The sequence below is a fragment of the Esox lucius genome, chromosome 3, assembly GCF_011004845.1.
Source record: "Esox lucius isolate fEsoLuc1 chromosome 3, fEsoLuc1.pri, whole genome shotgun sequence".
NCBI lineage: Eukaryota > Metazoa > Chordata > Actinopteri > Esociformes > Esocidae > Esox > Esox lucius.
Window position 1 is genome coordinate 20,306,276 of NC_047571.1, and position 17,385 is coordinate 20,323,660.

General features: G+C 44.0%; 1 protein-coding gene across 6 annotated transcripts in view; it reads left to right on the forward strand.

Annotated features, from left to right (window-relative positions):
* The window catches only part of epha4b (eph receptor A4b), a 94,866-nt gene that overhangs the window by 62,048 nt on the left and 15,433 nt on the right, over positions 1-17,385 (forward strand). For all 6 annotated transcript variants that reach the window (XR_004575604.1, XR_004575605.1, XR_004575606.1 and 3 more), the window contains exons 11-14: positions 5,283-5,350; positions 6,047-6,172; positions 7,073-7,258; positions 16,792-16,853. Coding sequence is in view for 2 of the 6 variants with exons in the window: in XM_034291437.1 (XP_034147328.1) it covers positions 5,283-5,350; positions 6,047-6,172; positions 7,073-7,258; positions 16,792-16,853 (442 nt within the window). In the remaining 4 variants the exon portion in view is untranslated. The remainder of the gene's footprint in view (positions 1-5,282; positions 5,351-6,046; positions 6,173-7,072; positions 7,259-16,791; positions 16,854-17,385) is intronic.

The following is a 17,385-nucleotide window of genomic DNA, read 5'->3' on the forward strand; positions in this document are numbered from 1 at the left end:
CTTTTGTACCCTTCAAAATCTAGAAATGGATGACTGGGTTTGGAATTAGGGTTAGGGGTTATGCTTACGAGTTGGGGTTAAAATGTGATTTCTTTTGGGTTAGAACAAATATGAATGTGAGTAATGTTGGGGTCCCCACAAGAATAGTAAAACAGGAAATATGTTTTCTGTGTGTTTACCTTTCCCCCAGTCTTACCTTCCCTCTCTGAGTACATCAATTTCTCCTTCAACGATCAGGTCTTTGACTAATCTCATAAAAGCTTGTCATATAAAACATGTTGAGTGATACAGCTTCCTTTTACACTGCCTTTATTAGCTGTGGAAGCAATGCTATTTAAGATACGGTCAAGGTTGAACAGAAAACATACATACATTGACACATACAGCAAGTTCATTTGATTTTGAGCTATCTCGTCTAGATATATATTTGAACAGTGAATTGTGTGTCTGTGTGCTCACATGGGCATTTTCTTTTGCTCTTTGTTTAAATGATATTTCAAAATCAGTATTTATACATCACTCTTTATACAGTGGGGAGAACAAGTATTTGATACACTGCCAATTTTGCAGGTTTTCCCACTTACAAAGCATGTATTGTCCTGTAGCCCATCCCAGCCTTGTGCAGGTCTACAATTTTACCCCTGAAGTCCTTACACAGCTCTCTGGTCTTGGCCATTGTGGAGAGGTTGGAGTCTGTTTGATTGAGTGTGTGGACAGATGTCTTTTATACAGGTAACGAGTTCAAACAGGTACAGTTAATACAGGCAATGAGTGGAGAACAGGAGGGCTTCTTAAAGAAAGACTAACAGGTCTGTGAGAGCTGGAATTCTTACTGGTTGGTAGGTGATCAAATACTTATGTCATGCAATAAAATGCTAATTAATTATTTAAAAATCATACAATGTGATTAAATCTCTATAGATATTTCCTTTCCTTGTCTTTAAAGCTCTATAGATTAATCCTTTCCCTGTGTTTAAAGCTCTAAAGGTCAATCCTTTCCCTGTGTTTAAAGTTCTAAATATCAATACTTTCCCTGTCTTTAAAGCTCTATAGATGAATCCTTTCCCTGTGTTTAAAGCTCTATAGATGAATCCTTTCCCTGTGTTTAAAGCTCTATAGATCAGCTCGTTCCCTGTCTTTCAAGCACAATAGATCCAAAATGTCCGTGTCTTTAAAGCTCCACAGATCAATCTTTTGCTTTCCTAGTGAATTTTTCTAGTGTTTGATCCCTCCCCCTTTCTCTCTCCCTCACTCTCTACCTCTCTCTCTCTCCCTCACTCCCTACCTCTCCCTCTCTCTCTCTCTCCCTCACTCTCTACCTCTCCCTCTCTCTCTCCCTCACTCCCTATCTCTCCCTCTCTCTTTTCCTCTCCTCTTTCTCTGTCTCCATCTCTTTCTTCCTCTCGTCTTGGCAGCTTTCCTAAAAAACTGTTTCTCCGAGTGCTTCTCTCTTGTTGCGAGTGTGATTTTCCCCAGTGTTTCCATCACCCAGACAAGGGCACCTGAGTCAGCCAAGTAGGATAGTATGAGCCCTGGAGCTACTGTGACCCTCCCTCTCCTTCTCCCTCTCCCTCCTTCTTCCAGTTCATTAAATTCAATTTAATAGCCCTTATCGGTGTGCCACCGCATGCATTGCCAAAGCAAAAGTATAAACACATAAACACATCAATACTTACACAGATACTGTAGGTAATAATAGTAACAAAGTTAACACTTAATGAATTAAAAAAAAAAGAATTAGGATATCACAATGAAAAATGAATGTTTAATGTTTAATTTTTAAGCTGGAAGATATGTGTTTTGGAGCTAATATTGTCTTTCAAAGCCGAGACAGAGACATGGGGGGGACATTTCCCGTAAGTCTGCACAGTTCACACACGGCAGGACAAAGTGGAAACCCATTGATCACAGCCTGTCTTTTGGGTTGCCAAGAGTGCCTGTAAAGACCACTCTCTGGCCAGGCTTTGGTCACAGACTTCTTGGTCCATAGTCAGTCACAGTGTTCAGATACTCTGCCACCGTGTTGATTTAGACTGGGTTAGAATGTCTTCTAAGTGACTTCTGTGGAAATGTGCATCTCTACTTCTGTCTCCTTCACCTGAATAGTTAGTATGCAGTGTTGGACCCCCACCTGGTATTCTGCATCACATCCTGTCTGTCAGAAAAACCTCTAATCACGTCCGGCCCTTCACTCACCCTGCAATACACAGAGGGAGAGAGACAGAGAGAGGAACTAAAGAAAGATAGGGGAATGAAATCTAGCAAGAGAGAGTGCATTATGGACATAGAGATAGTTGGGGAGAGATAGAGAGATGGAGACAGAGGGAAAGCCCAAGAATATGGAGCTAGGCCATGGGAGGGGTTTGGTGACAAGAAGAGCAACAGATCCAAACAGAAAAAGACAGAAGAACCAGAGAGAAAGAGACAGAGAGAAACGCAGAGAAAGACACAGAGAGAGAGGCAGAGAGGAAAGTAGAGAGAGAGGCAGAGGGAGAGACAGAGAGAGACACAAAGAGAGAGACACAGAGAGAGAAGCAGAGAGAGAGAGGCACAGAGAGAGAGGCACAGAGAGAGGCAGAGAGAGCCCAGAGAGAGAGGCAGAGAGAAAGAGGCACAGAGACAGAGGCACAGAGAGAGGCAGAGAGAGGCAGAGTGAGGCAGAGAGAGGCAGAGGGGTTGGGGAGGATAATATATGGATGGAGTTCCATGAAGGTGGAACCTCGCTTGCCGAATGACAAATGGGTCTCGAGTGACAGAGTATTATATTAAAAAGTAAATTGATATGCAAATGCAGAGCGTGTGGCTTTCGGAGGACAGTGGACTGAAACAGAGGAAGTGTGTGTGCGTGTGTGTGAAAGAGAGAAGAGGTGTGTGTGTGTAAAAAGTGAGGTGTGAGGGAGATAGCGGAGTATGTTAAATTGGATGGGAACGTGCCGGAACAGTGCAGCATCTCTGGGTGACAGATGGAATGGGATACACTAGCTGGTGCTGTACTTGAATATAGAGTGGAACTGTAGACACCGACCCATTTAGAAAGACATTCAACCAACCTCTATCTACTGGTCGTTGGCTAAGTTGTGTTGCTCTCTAAACTAGTCTGCCTTTTTACCAAACTTTCTGAATGCTACTTTAATGTAAGCTTCCCTTCTGGTTTGGTTGCTATAGTATACCAGGGCACAAAGTACCTCTGGGACGCAAACAAGGCTGTGATTTCAGAGATGTCTTTCAGCAATAATGAATCATCTAACTGCAGAGGCCAATTCAGGCACACTGTAATTACTATGGAAATGTGTGCTCCACTCATAGAGGCCCCACCCCCACACACACGCCCCCCACACCTACACACCCCCCACCCCCACACACACCCCTGCAGTGAGGAAGGAAATGTGTCTTCAGCGTGCTTTGGCTCTTTGGACCCTGTAGCAAGTGTACTGGATTGAGGGTCTTTGTATGTGTATGTGTGTGTGTGTGTGTGTGTGCATATTTGTTTGTCTTTATAAGTGTATGTCTGCGTGTCTGTGTGTGTGTGCCTGCATGGGTATGTTTGTATAGGTGTGTAAGTGTATGTTTGTGTTTGTGTGTCAGTGTACTCGTGTGTGTCTGTGTATTTGTGTGTGTAAGTGTGTGTCTGTGTATTTGTGTGTGTAGGTGTGTGTCTGTGTATTTGTGTCTGTAGGTGTGTGTCTGTGTGTGTACTTGCGTGTTTGCGTAGGAGGTGAACCATACAGTGTGTGTTTGGAAGCCAGTCGTGGCATAACTGCAACCTGGTCTCTCCATTCCCCATATGCTCTAACCCCGTCCCTGGAGTCTGTATACGGGGTCCCACTGATTAGATGACCCCGTCTGGCTTGAGCAGCTGATAAACAGGTGGGACTCCCCAACCCCTGACCCCCCCCCCCACAAACCTCCCCCACCGTTTCCTAATTCTTCCCCAAACCTCAGATCAAGGACCTCTGGCCAACTCGTGGCAGGGGGTTGTGTGTGTGTGTTTGGCCCCTGCCCCTCTCCCCTGAGAGACCCAGACTAACACAGCACTCCCCAGAGGGCCCGCTGAAGTGTTAGTTATTCCATCCATTGGTTCAGCTGTGTTAAAACCAACACAGGGATCAGGCACCAAATGACTGTCTCATTTAGCGAGGCTAACACAGCCTGATTATCCTTCACCTCCACCTCCCCCCCCTGCTCCCCCAGCTCACCGCTCCAGCAGCCCTATTCGCTGCTTCTTTCTTTCATTCCTCCCCCTCGCGCCTCCCTCCGTAGCAGGTGCTTGTCCCCTCTCTACCTCTCCTCCTCTGCCCCCCCCCACACATCTCTGGTTGAGGTCCAGATGTAAATGTGGTTGATCATAGCTCTTGGAACTGTTCCCAATCAGAATGGCTTTAAGATGTACTGGGCTCTGATTAGGATGAAAGACACGGACAGGATTGTTCTCCAGAACCACTTCCATTCACATGTCTAATAATGAGGGGAGATTGCAGTACAGAGAGAGCAGAGGAGAGTGGTAGTGTGCAGAGAAAAGACAGGGAGAGGATAGTCTGACGAAAGAGCAGAGAGAAAATGAAAGAAATGATCAGAGGAAAAGAGAATGGAGGAGAGGAGCCAGGAAAGAAACCATTTATGTGCTGTTTTAGTACCTGACAATGTGAAAATGGATTTTACGCTTTTATGTTTGCAGCTAAAACCGTCACGCTGTATTTAAGCAAGCGTTAAATGTAATGGCGTTTTGTGTGAACAGGCTTGTTAAATGTGCTGTTTCTCTGCTAAAGTTTTACGGATCGGAGAAAGGCTCACGTTGACCCGCCACCCCTGCCCCCCCCCACCAAAAACACGGCGTGGTGCCGGCTAACCAGGCCAAGTTTACCACTTCCTCACCGCGGATCAATTGATTGATGGTTGATATGGATCGCTGGATTGATCTGCTCTGCAGGGTGTGTGCGCGCGTGTGTGTGCGTGTGTTTGGTACCCTGAGGTGTAGTAGAGGCAGTTAGTGGTTGAAACGGTTGAAGGAAGGGTTAAAATGGTGGATGTGAGGGGGTCTTCCTGGTGAAGCATGGAGCCACGCCTGGAGAGGGAGAGGAGGTGCACCTTCAGGATCCAGGATCCAGGATAAAGGACACGCAGAAAGGTGGCGCGTGGTATATAGAGAGGAGTCCAACGCTATCAGCGTGCCCTTTGCTGTTCACTTTGCATCGTGGGAGTTTCTTGAGTTTAAACTGAATGTTGTCATGCACGCACACACACTTTATGACATCGTTAACCTGTTCGTTCGGCTCGTTCCTCAGACACTGTGGATACATCAAAGCCAAGCAAGACCCGGACGAGGAGAAGATGCAGTTTCAACATGGACGAGGTAGACACAAGAAGGACACGTGCGTGAGGGACAGATTGACATGCTGTCAGCGTGTTTTGGGGGACAGAAAGGAAATGATCGGAACATAAATAAAGTGGCTGTATTGCAGAACATTCTCATAGTCTGGTTCTGTTTCCATGCAATTTTTATTATTTATTGTTCCCTGAACCAGTTCCAAGTTCTTGTCAAATGTTATGATTCAGAGTATTGAGATCCATTATAGGTCTTCTTTCACTGTCTGTAGGAAAAACTAATCCTTAACCCTACTTCTTAAAGGAATTATTGAATCTCCCAGTGATAAGAATAAGCTGCTTCTGAGAAATTGAATGCATTTTTCTGAGAAGCAACTATTGACATTCTCTAGCGCTGCCGCAGGAAGTATTATATTATAAAACAAAAACATTTCTAAGAGGCATTTCTGGAGAAGTGTTCCATCTGAGAGAGCAATGCAGGGTGATATTGAACTCTCAAGGACTCCACATCCATTTCCATATCTTTAATTAAGCCGGAGTTGAGCACATTTCGGTGGCTTGTTGTTCACTCCCTGAATATTACAGGAAGATTTTTTTTTAATCTCGCTGTTCTTTCTGTACCTTTTCATTCATTACTTCTTCCGTCTTCTGCCCTCCCATTGTCTCCTTCCCCTTTCTTCTCTCTCTCTCCCCCACCTCCTCCTCTTGGTTTTTCTCTCCCCAGTGAAACTCCCTGGCAGTAAGACGTATATCGATCCTCACACCTATGAGGATCCGAACAAGGCTGTCAGGGACTTTGCCAAAGAGATTGAGGCCTCCAGCATCCGCATAGAGAGAGTCATCGGAGCGGGTGAGTGATCCCTGGGTGCTGTTCTTCTACCTTATTGCTACACAAATTCAATGGGAGTGTCCCTGACATAGATCCCCATGGGATCTCAATGGTGAGTCGGAGAATGAATCGTTGAAATACTGTATGATGTTTTGTAGAAAAGTTTTGGAAGGGAGAATTTGTTTGGGTGTTATATACATATGTATGTATGAGGTTTGTTGAGTTGTTTAGTCCGTGTGTGTGTGTGTGTGTGTGTATGTTAAAGTGCAGTTTGGGGAGGTGTGTAGTTATTTAGTCTGTGTGTGTGTGTGTTGTAGGAGAGTTTGGGGAGGTGTGTAGTTGTCTAGTCCATGTGTGTGTTGAAGTACAGTTTGGGGAGGTGTGTAGTTATTTAGTCTGTGTGTGTTTGTGTGTGTTGAAGTACAGTTTGGCCAGGTGTGTACTTATGTAGACTGTGTTTGTGTGTTATAGGAGAGTTTGGGGAGGTGTGTACTTATTTAGACTGTGTTTGTGTGTTATAGGAGAGTTTGGGGAGGTGTGTACTTATGTAGACTGTGTTTGTGTGTTATAGGAGAGTTTGGGGAGGTGTGTTCTTATTTAGACTGTGTTTGTGTGTTATAGGAGGGTTTGGGGAGGTGTGTACTTATTTAGACTGTGTTTGTGTGTTATAGGAGAGTTTGGGTAGGTGTGTACTTATTTAGACTGTGTTTGTGTGTTATATGAGGGTTTGGGGAGGTGTGTACTTATTTAGACTGTGTTTGTGTGTTATAGGAGGGTTTGGGGAGGTGTGTACTTATTTAGACTGTGTTTGTGTGTTATAGGAGGGTTTGGGGAGGTGTGTACTTATTTAGACTGTGTTTGTGTGTTATAGGAGAGTTTGGGGAGGTGTGTACTTATTTAGACTGTGTTTGTGTGTTATAGGAGAGTTTGGGGAGGTGTGTAGCGGCCGTTTGCGTCTCCAGGGAAAGAGGGAGATCTACGTGGCCATAAAGAGTCTGAAGGCAGGATACTCTGACAAGCAGAGGCGGGACTTCCTCTCAGAGGCCAGCATCATGGGACAGTTTGACCACCCAAACATCATCAGACTGGAGGGCGTGGTCACACGATGTGAGTAAATGGCTAAATTAACAAACCAGAGCAGAAATTGTGGCTATCCAGTATTTCATTTTTTGTGCATGTACGTGTGTCACGTACCTGTGTGAGAGAAACAGACGAGCTGATCTGTTAATGAGAATCAGACACGACCCTGGATCAGATAAAGGCTCAGTTACCATGACAGCCCGTGCTGCAGACTGTTGGTGAGTGTGTTTATGTGACACATGTTTACGAGTTATTACATTAAAGGCTGACAGGTGAAGCAGAAACACACACATACAGAGACAAGGTTGAACAAGCCTCATAACAGATCATTATCACCATCATTGTGTATACAGCCCACTTCCCTTTCTGTTTGTCTTGATCTTTTTCTTTCTCTCTGACTGTCTGTCTGTTTCTCTGCCTGTTTCTGTCTGTCTGTCTCTATCTCTCTGTCTTTCTCCGTCTGTCTGCCTGTCTCTCCACCTGTCTGTCTGTTTCTCTATCTGTCTCTCTGACTGTCTGTCTGTTTCTCTGCCTGTTTTTGTCTGTCTGTCTCTGTCTGTCTCTCTGTCTGTCTCTGTTTGTTTCTCTGTCTGTCTCCGTATCTCTATCTGTCTCTCTGACTGTCTGTCTATTTCTCTGCCTGTTTCTGTCTGTCTGTCTCTGCCGGTTTCTGTCTGTCTCTGTCTGTCTGTCTGTCTCAGTCTGTTTCTCTGTCTGTCTCTGTCTGTCTCTGTCTTGGTCTTTCTCTGTCTCTCAGCCTATTTCTCTGTCAGTCTCTGTCTGTTTCTCTGTCTTTCTCTGTCTTGGTCTTTCTCTGTCTTCAAATTCTGTTTGTTTCCTTGTGTCTGTCTGTGTCTGTCTCTGTCTCTCTGTTTCTTTCTATCTGTCTTATTCCTTTTCGCTCTCTGAAAATGTAATTAGTTTGCTTTGCCAAATTGAGTGGAAAATAAGATATATAAGGGCATGAAAACATTTTTTAAAAGGATAAAGGAATTTCAAATGTTATTATATTTGCTATATACAGTATTTAAAAATGTGTAAATAGGTCAGAGTATGAATGACAAGGAGAAATAAAGGGATAGAAACTGCTCATGTTTACAGTGCTGTGAGTGTTCCATTGATTGCCATTTTGTCATGGCAACAGGTCACAAATCTTCCTGATTTGATTACACATTGCAGTATTTCGCTTATTTTGTGATGCGGGAGTTTATCAATGTTTAATTTGATTTCAAATAATTTGTGTGTCTGTATGATCAGGGTGTATTGTGTCCAAACCCTGTTGTGGACATTTTGCACATAGCCTTTCTTCTCTCAGTAGTCAGGTCATGCTGAACCTGTTCATAGTTGGTCTGTCATGATCAGGTATTCTTTCACTGTTTACTCTCTGTTTAGGGCAAGGTAAGATTTGATTCATTTTTTGGGGGTTTGATTCCTTTCAGTGTGTCAAATCGTTCTCTTTTTGTTTCTTATTATTTGTCTAGGTCTTATTGTGTGGCTTTCCTTGGGTTCTGTGGTGGTCTGTTCTTGTTCAGCAGATCCCCTAAAACCATCTATTTTAGGAATCTTTTCTCTAGGTTAACCTCCCTATAGATGAGGGCTTTGTTATAGAAGGTTTGGGAGCCTTTTCTCTCTGTTTTTAGGGGGTGTGTGTTTTCTTAATTACTTGGTATAGTCATAATTTAGCTCTGCATGCATGATTTGGGGTTTTTAATTGTACTCTGAGAATAATTCTGCATGTGAAGTCTGAATGGGGTAGTAAATGCGTCTTTTACTCTATCGATTAGCTGCACTTTCTAATACCTAATGCTGCACTGCCAACACTATAAAGATACTGTACCTCAGTGTCACAGAGCACAAATGCCTTAATGGTATTACCAGCTGATACTCACCCATTACTTTAGATATTGAGTAAAGAGAGAGAAATGGAGAGAGTAAAAGAGAGAGAAGCAGCGATAAATAGAAAGAGAATCAATCAGAGGGAGAATCAGTGTCAGAATGGCACATAGAGACAGAAAGATAAACACTAATTAATAATTTTTTCCTGTTTCTCCCCCAGTCTCCCCTGCCTCCCCCATCTCTCCAGTCTCCCTGCTTCACCCATCTCCCCATCTCAAACATCTCCCTGTAGTGAAGACAGTTGTCAAAAAACAGCCCCACCTCATACCACTGCTCACTAGCACCTAGGTCGCGCAACAAAAGAACAAATGCATATGCATGACCCTCATCATGAATATGAATAATTCACAAGTGTGTTTATTACCTTCATGAATATTCAACAGCGCGCAAATGAAGGCTCGAATTCCCTCTGCATTTCATATTAATTTTTATTTCCTCTCTCTTCTGCACTCTCCCCATCTCTCTCTCTCTCTGTCTCATACTGCAATAAGATATGCTAATGTTGACCTTTGCTTGGCTGGGTTGGAGCGGTTTGTAGAACTATTAGCAGAGTAAATCTGATTTGCTTTTCATTTCCACAGGCACATGTTGGTAATTGCTGCTCTTTTCTCTCAGAAGTAAAATGTTTATGCATTATGAAAGATAAGCCAAGCACACACACGTGTGAGGATGCCACATACATACAAATATGCAAACACACTCTTACACACGCTCACACACTCACTACAATAGAAACATGCATGTGTGTACACACGCAAATATACTTACAAAGAAACTCATGGACTATGGAATTATCATTTTTTATGGTAGAATTTATGTTTGTGGAATATGCATGTCTTTTGTGAATGTTGTGTGCATGTGTGTCTTTAAAGAACATTGATGAAACTCAGATATATTTCTACAGGTGAGTAGTAACTGATGGCGGTGTCAGTGATGGTAAGGGGTTAGAGGTGAGTGGTGTCAGTGATGGGAAGGGTTTAGAGGTGGGTGGGGTCAGTGATGGGGGAGGGGTTAGAGGTGGGTGGTGTCAGTGATGGGGGAGGGGTTAGAGGTGGGTGGTGTCAGTGATGGGGGAGGGGTTAGAGGTGAGCGAAGTCAGTGATGGGAAGGGTTTAGAGGTGGGTGAGGTCAGTAATGGGGGAGGGGTTAGAGGTGGGTGGTGTCAGTGATGGGGGAGGGGTTAGTGGTGGGTGTTCTCAGTGATGGGGAGGGGTTAGAGGTGGGTGGTGTCAGTGATGGGGGAGGGGTTAGAGGTGGGTGGTGTCAGTGATGGGGGAGGGGTTAGTGGTGGGTGTTGTCAGTGATGGGGAGGGGTTTAATGGTGGGTGGTGTCAGTGATGGGGAGGTGTTAGAGGTGGGTGGTGTCAGTGATGGGGGAGGTGTTAGATGTGAGTGGTGTCAGTGATGGGGGAGGGGTTAGTGGTGGGTGGTGTCAGTGAGAGGGTAGATATTATAGGCCTTCAGAGTCCCATTTGGTCCCTTCGCACCTTATAGATTTCATCCTCACCATTGACTGCTAACATGGAGCTCAAGTGTGTGTGTGGGTGTGTGTGTGTGTACAGGTCCTTCTCAGTCCATCTGAGTTTTCTCCGACAGGTCATATTAATTCGTACATTTTGCCTGTGTGTGTTTTCCATTCTCTTTGTGGGTGGTTGAGTGTGTGCGCGTGTGTGTGTGTGTGCGTGCGTGTATATGTGTCACTCCCTGTGTGTGCGCTGTGTTCTCATTATAGCCACTTAAAACCCCAAGAGTCTCCCATCCCACTGTCCTGTTATTCTAACAACACTCTGTCTGTCTCTCTCTGATTGCTGCCATTCTTATGGAAATGAATACGCTGTGCACAGAGAAGGAACACGGGTAGAAAATAGACCCTTACTTTTCCATCTCCGAAAAGTGCCGCTATCTCTTCATCGGTCCCTTTATCGCACTTCCATCCGTTCTGGCATCTCTTTATGCACCTCGCACAATCGCACCGACCATCGGTTCATCTGGAAAACCTGCAATTAGGTGCACCTCGTCATCTGTTCTGCCCGCGAGCTATCTAATGCGTTCTCCCTCAGCACCTGGTTAAGGCCTCCCTCCATTCTCTTCACTAATGTGTTATACTCTATTTGGGGAATCTAGTCATTCCTTTGGAGGTTGTCCTTTGTGTGAGGAACAATGTGGGGCGAAACAATCTTTGTATGGTGACTATATTGGGGATGTCAGGTGTTCCTCTCTCATTCTTGCCGTTGTTTGGTTAAAACCCTTAATCCTTATCTATAACCTGTTAAAATTCCCTTTTCGAGCTGGAATACAAGCCCAGTGGGTAGATCAGCCCTGTACTGTGTGAGGCTGTGAGAAGTGATAGGAGGTTCTCTCTTTTTAAAGCAGGTGTTAATAAAGTGCTGTTAAAACACAAAACTCCTCGATCCATTTTACACTGTGCGGCTCTCCCACCTGGCAGGAGATCAATAGACAATCTGCAAGCCTGTTCACCGCAAATAAACTGGCTCTGGAGAAGCAGGCGTCACACAGACGCACAGTTCTACAACATGGCCTTCCAATCTTAAACGCACACACTCTTTAAAATAATCTTAAAAATGCATAGGATAGCCTGTTTATATACTATTCTCTATATAGGGTAGTCTATTAGTATATATTCTCTATATAGGGTAGTCTATTAGTATATATTCTCTATATAGGGTAGTCTATTAGTATATATTCTCTATATAGGGTAGTCTATTAGTGTATATTCTCTATATAGGGTAGTCAATTAGTATATATTCTCTATATAGGGTAGTCTATTAGTATATATTCTCTATATAGGGTAGTCTATTAGTATATATTTTCTATATAGGGCAGTCTGTTCATATACTATTCTCTATATAGGGTAGTCTATTAGTATATATTCTCTATATAGGGTAGTCTATTAGTGTATATTCTCTATATAGGGTAGTCAATTAGTATATATTCTCTATATAGGGTAGTCTATTAGTATATATTCTCTATATAGGGTAGTCTATTAGTATATATTTTCTATATAGGGCAGTCTGTTCATATACTATTCTCTATATAGGGTAGTCTATTAGTATATATTCTCTATATAGGGTAGTCTATTAGTGTATATTCTCTATATAGGGTAGTCTATTAGTATATATTCTCTATATAGGGTAGTCTATTAGTGTATATGTTTTAGGTTTTTACGGATGTTTTTTTCAGATGAGACAGACCAGTGGGATGATTGAGTCAGACCAGACATGTGGATGCTAAGCGCACTGCACTCTCCTGGCTTAACTTAATTGTTCCCACTACATCCCCCTTAAAGGGCACACCTGGCGTCCCCCAGGGCACTGTTCTGGGCTCCCATTCTACATCATGTGCGCCCTTCCCCCTGGTCAGATCCTCTGTCACTTCAACCTACACTGCTGATGACACTCAGCACCAAATCTCCCAGCAACCCACTTCTGGCCAACATTGAATCCTGCCTCTCTGCAATAAAAATGGAGATGCATCTAAATTTCCTCAACATCAACAGTGATAAAACAGAACTTTTACTCATAGGAACTAAATCCAACCTCACCAAAACTGTCACATTCACTCTCATCATTGTTGACACAACTCCCACCAAGCACGCCATCTGGGCATCGTGTTGAACTCCATCCTCTGCTTCATTCATCACACACGACAGACTGTCAAATCCTCATGTCTTCCCTCTCCTGTCCCACTGCTGAAACCCTAAAACACCCATTTCCCTCTCATCTTAACTACTGCAACTCTCTATTTTCCTGTATCAACTTTGCTTCAGATACAGCACTTCAAAGCAGCAGTCCGACTTCTCACCCAGTCCTAGCTGCACACCACTCCATCCTCTGTTTACTCCAGTCTCTCTCTTCCAACGCATTGAGTACAGGAACTGTCTACTAACTTCTTAAAGCCCTCTACCACGTTGCCCTTCCGTATCTCTCTATTCACCCACCCACACACTCGCTCTACTCCACTACAGCAGGTCACCTCGCCATCCCCAGGTCCCACCTCCAGCGTTTCTGTGACAGGGTTGCTCCTGGGCACTGGAACTCCCTGCCTCCAACCACCCGTGACTCTGAGTCAATAAACATCTTTCAGGACCGCTTTAAGCCCCATCTGTTTCGAAAACCACCCCCCTGGCCCCTGCCTCCTCTCACCTCTTTCGGTTTCATGTTGGCTTATCTTGTGTTGTGCTGGTTTAGTTTTGTTTCTAGTCTCCTCCCCAGTTTTCCTGTTTGCTATTTTGTTGTTTATATATATTAACAAATTGCACCAATAAGAAATCAAAACAAGTTTTGAATGTAATGTCCAACTAGAATTTCTTTTTGGATTTGGTCACAAATTAAGTGCCTAGGTACGAAACTACAATTGCCTTACAACTAATCTTGAGCAAATGAGAGGCATGTTAACTGGATTAAAATTTGGAGATTGACTTACCCAATCAATAATGTTTTGGCCCTGACAAACTCCCTAGTTTCTCTCACTGTATGTTTGAAATCATTGTCTTGGTGTATTTTGAAGGGCTTTCCAATCAGTTTGGAGGCATTCGTTTGTACTCTAGCAAATAAAATGTTTCTGTACACTTCATAGTTCGTCCTACTGCGGCCATAAGCTGTTACATCAATGAAGTGAGGCATGTCTTTTTAGGCACTTTTATGACCATAACTGTTTTTTAGGTCACTAGAGTTTTTTCACCTTGCGGTTCAGTCATAGTAGTTTGGTGATGTCTTCTGAGGATGGTTTTGGCCGAAACAGCCGCCCATCTGTAGAGGTCTTCCTTGGCCTATCTGGCAATTTGTGATTCCGCACTGTGGTTTTTGGTTTGTGTAAAGCCTAAACATCATGGTGATTTGTTTTACTACAATGCCTTTTAGGAGTTGTAGTAATTTAGGGGGCTCCACCCCTTCAGAGTTGTAGTCATTTATGGAAAAAGGTTGGCACCTTGTACATTACATCTATCAATACATCTACAGATAGGAACATCACTCAAAGACATCCAAAGACTCCATCAAACACGGTCAACAGCGACCACAATGAAAAGGACTAGCATAACACAGTCTCTGTATAAAACAGACACTTTTGCCAAAATAAACATGACTACATTTATTTTTCAAAACTTTTTGGCCCTTCAATACACACTGTGATGTACTTGTGTTTGTTAATGTGTGTTTTTTGGCACAACAAACATTCCCACGCTCCTTCTGGATAATTATGTGTGAAACAAATCTCACTGCCCTAGAAATCTCTCAGCCATGGTAAACACTACCCAAGGACCCCCCCAGGATGAAGTGCCCCTTTAACTAAACCACTGCCCTAGCTGAACCCCAAGATATGCTCATCTCCCATCATCTAGATAGATTCATATACTGGAATTAGAAATCTGTTGTAAATGTATATATTGAATTTTCATATTCCATTATTGTACACTATTATTTTAACTTTGCATACACAGTATTTGGTGTATTCTATAACTAAATGTTGTCACTAGTGCTCTAACAAGTAGAATTAAGGGTGTGTGGAAATCTACGAACAAAGACAGTTCTGAATGAATATAGACCAGTAGGATAATGGCACAGTCTAAATGGGATGCCCCAATCATTAATTGGTCCCTTGGCCCATGAGATTAGCTCTGAAAAAGATTTGATCTTTAAAGATCTGCTGTGATTAATCAAAATACAAATTAGTGGAAAAAGACAATTGGCCAGCTTATCTAAATGCACATGCACAGTTTGTCTGTCACTCACACATACACACTGTCTGTCTATCTTTCTGTCTGTCTGTCTGTCTGTTAGGTCAGGGGGGTTGGCTGTGAGCTGTCAGACCTCCCCTTTGATTCGGATCAATCCCATAGTGCCTTTCATCTGGCCCTTTGATAGAGCCGTCACAGGACACACACACAGTTCTCCGCAGGGCAGCCTCCAAATCAGATGGCTCTCGGGTGCTGTCCCCATGCTCGCCGTGCAGTCCATATACACACACACACACACACACATGCACGCACACACACGCACACACACACAACCATCCTCTGGTAGTGGTCCTGGTGGTGGTGTCCTTTCTGACAGCCACATTACTCTAAGGGATAAAAGTGAAAGGAAATTGGATTTTCCTCTGCTTGGGGTGAGGGTTAGGATGGGCATTTATCTGTGTGTGTGTGTGTGTGTATGTGTATGTGTGTGTAATTTATCTTGGTGAGATAGTGATTTCATTTAGGGTGATGTATCACAGTCTTTACCCAATACAGAGCTGTAAGCCTCCCCAGGTCCTGACAACCTTATCCTCTGCCTCCTCACCCCTGACAACATTATCCGACCCTGACAACCTTATCCTCTCCCTTCTCACCCCTGACAATGTCATCCACCCCTAGCAACATTATCCTCCCCCTCCTCACCCCTGAGAACAATTTCTACTGTTTCTTCCTCCTCTCCCCTGACAACATTATCATCCCCTCTTCCTCCTTACCCTAGAAAACACTGAGGCCTGACAACATTATCCTTCCTTTGTCCTCTTCAGCCCTGACAACATTGTCCTTCCCCACTCCCTGTATATATATGTATGTATATATAGTTGTCAGGGAAGACATGGCTGGACTAAAGTTGTGGGGAAGGGGTGTGATTGGGGTACGATTGGAGAGTTATGAGGTATATATATATATAAAACATACTTCATAATTCTCCACTCTTATCCCAATCTCACCCCACACTTTTAATCTACCCATGTCTTCCCTCACTCCTCTTCCTCCTCACTCCTCTTCCTCCTCTCTCCTCTCTCCTCTTCCTCCTCTCTCCCTGCTCCTTATCTTTGTCTGGTTCTTACCAGAATCTCTTATTGGTGTAATGTGGCCTATTCATCACCACTGACACAGGCTGAAGCTGTACCACACTCACCATGCATACACATACACACACACACAGACACACAAACACAGGAACACACACACACACACCCACAGGCACACACATGCACAGGCACACACACACACAAATACACACACACACACACACACACACAAATATTAATGCAAACATACACGTACACAGACGCACACACACACACACACACACAATCTTCCAGTGTGTTCAGTGTGTGTGATTGGAGCAGTGTTCTGTCTTTTGGCTGTCGGGGGCTGGGCATAGGGAGGCCATTTAAATCAGGAAGGACCACTGTGGGTGCCTGTGTAGTAGGCCTACATTTGTTAATCATTCGTAAGCCCAGCAGGTGCCAAGCGGGTAACCAGAACTGTCAATCAATCACACCCCCCGCCTCCACGGTCCTCCCACCTCCCCTCAACACACATGCAGGTGTTCTGTAAACCCCCCCCCCCCATCCCTGAGAGGCTCATCAGTATTCATGGTATCTGAAGACAGCCCCCTGCGCGCGCACACACAAACACACACACGCCACTACAAGTACGCACGCCCTGGTGGATTGGCCCATAGTAATTATCACCTGCCGTTTATGGAAAGGCCTGATTAGAAGCTGTCACTGTGAATGATGATGCCATGCCGTGTTGCACCCTGGGGGTTTGGCCAGGGAGAGGGGGGAGGGCAGTGGGAGAGGGAGAAGGTATGAGATCATGTTTCCTATCGGTCCATAGTGTGTATGTCTCAGGTGGTTCCTGTGTATTAATGGACATTTCTTGTTCTATGTGTTCTCAGGTAAACCAGTGATGATCATCACAGAGTTCATGGAGAATGGCTCCCTGGATACCTTCCTGAAGGTTAGATTGGGTTTCACACACACACACACACACACACACACACACACACATACACACAATTATACGGAATGGAACCCTAAATTTAGCTGGAACTAAAACCCCTAAGTTGCAAATGTCATTATTCCATCCCCAGCATATTAGTAAAACATGAACCAAAACCACACTGATTTTAGGTTTTACTATCCTTGTATGGAAGGAAAACTCTTATTTATATCCTACGCCAGAAATGTTTTCGCTGATTGGAACCTGTTAAATATCTACAGGACTCTAAGGTTGATTAAAACCAGGACATACACGCTGTGTCCTTTTTTATTGTATGTTCAGACCCTCTCTGAAGGTCAGTGCATTCTGCCGCTGCACAGTAGTATTTGAAGATCTCTCCTGTTTGAGGGAGGGATGGAAAGAAGAAGAAACAAGCAGAGGTTATTCAGTACTGACAGAGAATCTCTCCACCTCAGTGGTCCTACTCATACTGAATGAATTCCCAGTAATGAGCGTGGAGGGGTTGACTCAGAAGCCCAGAAGCCCACAC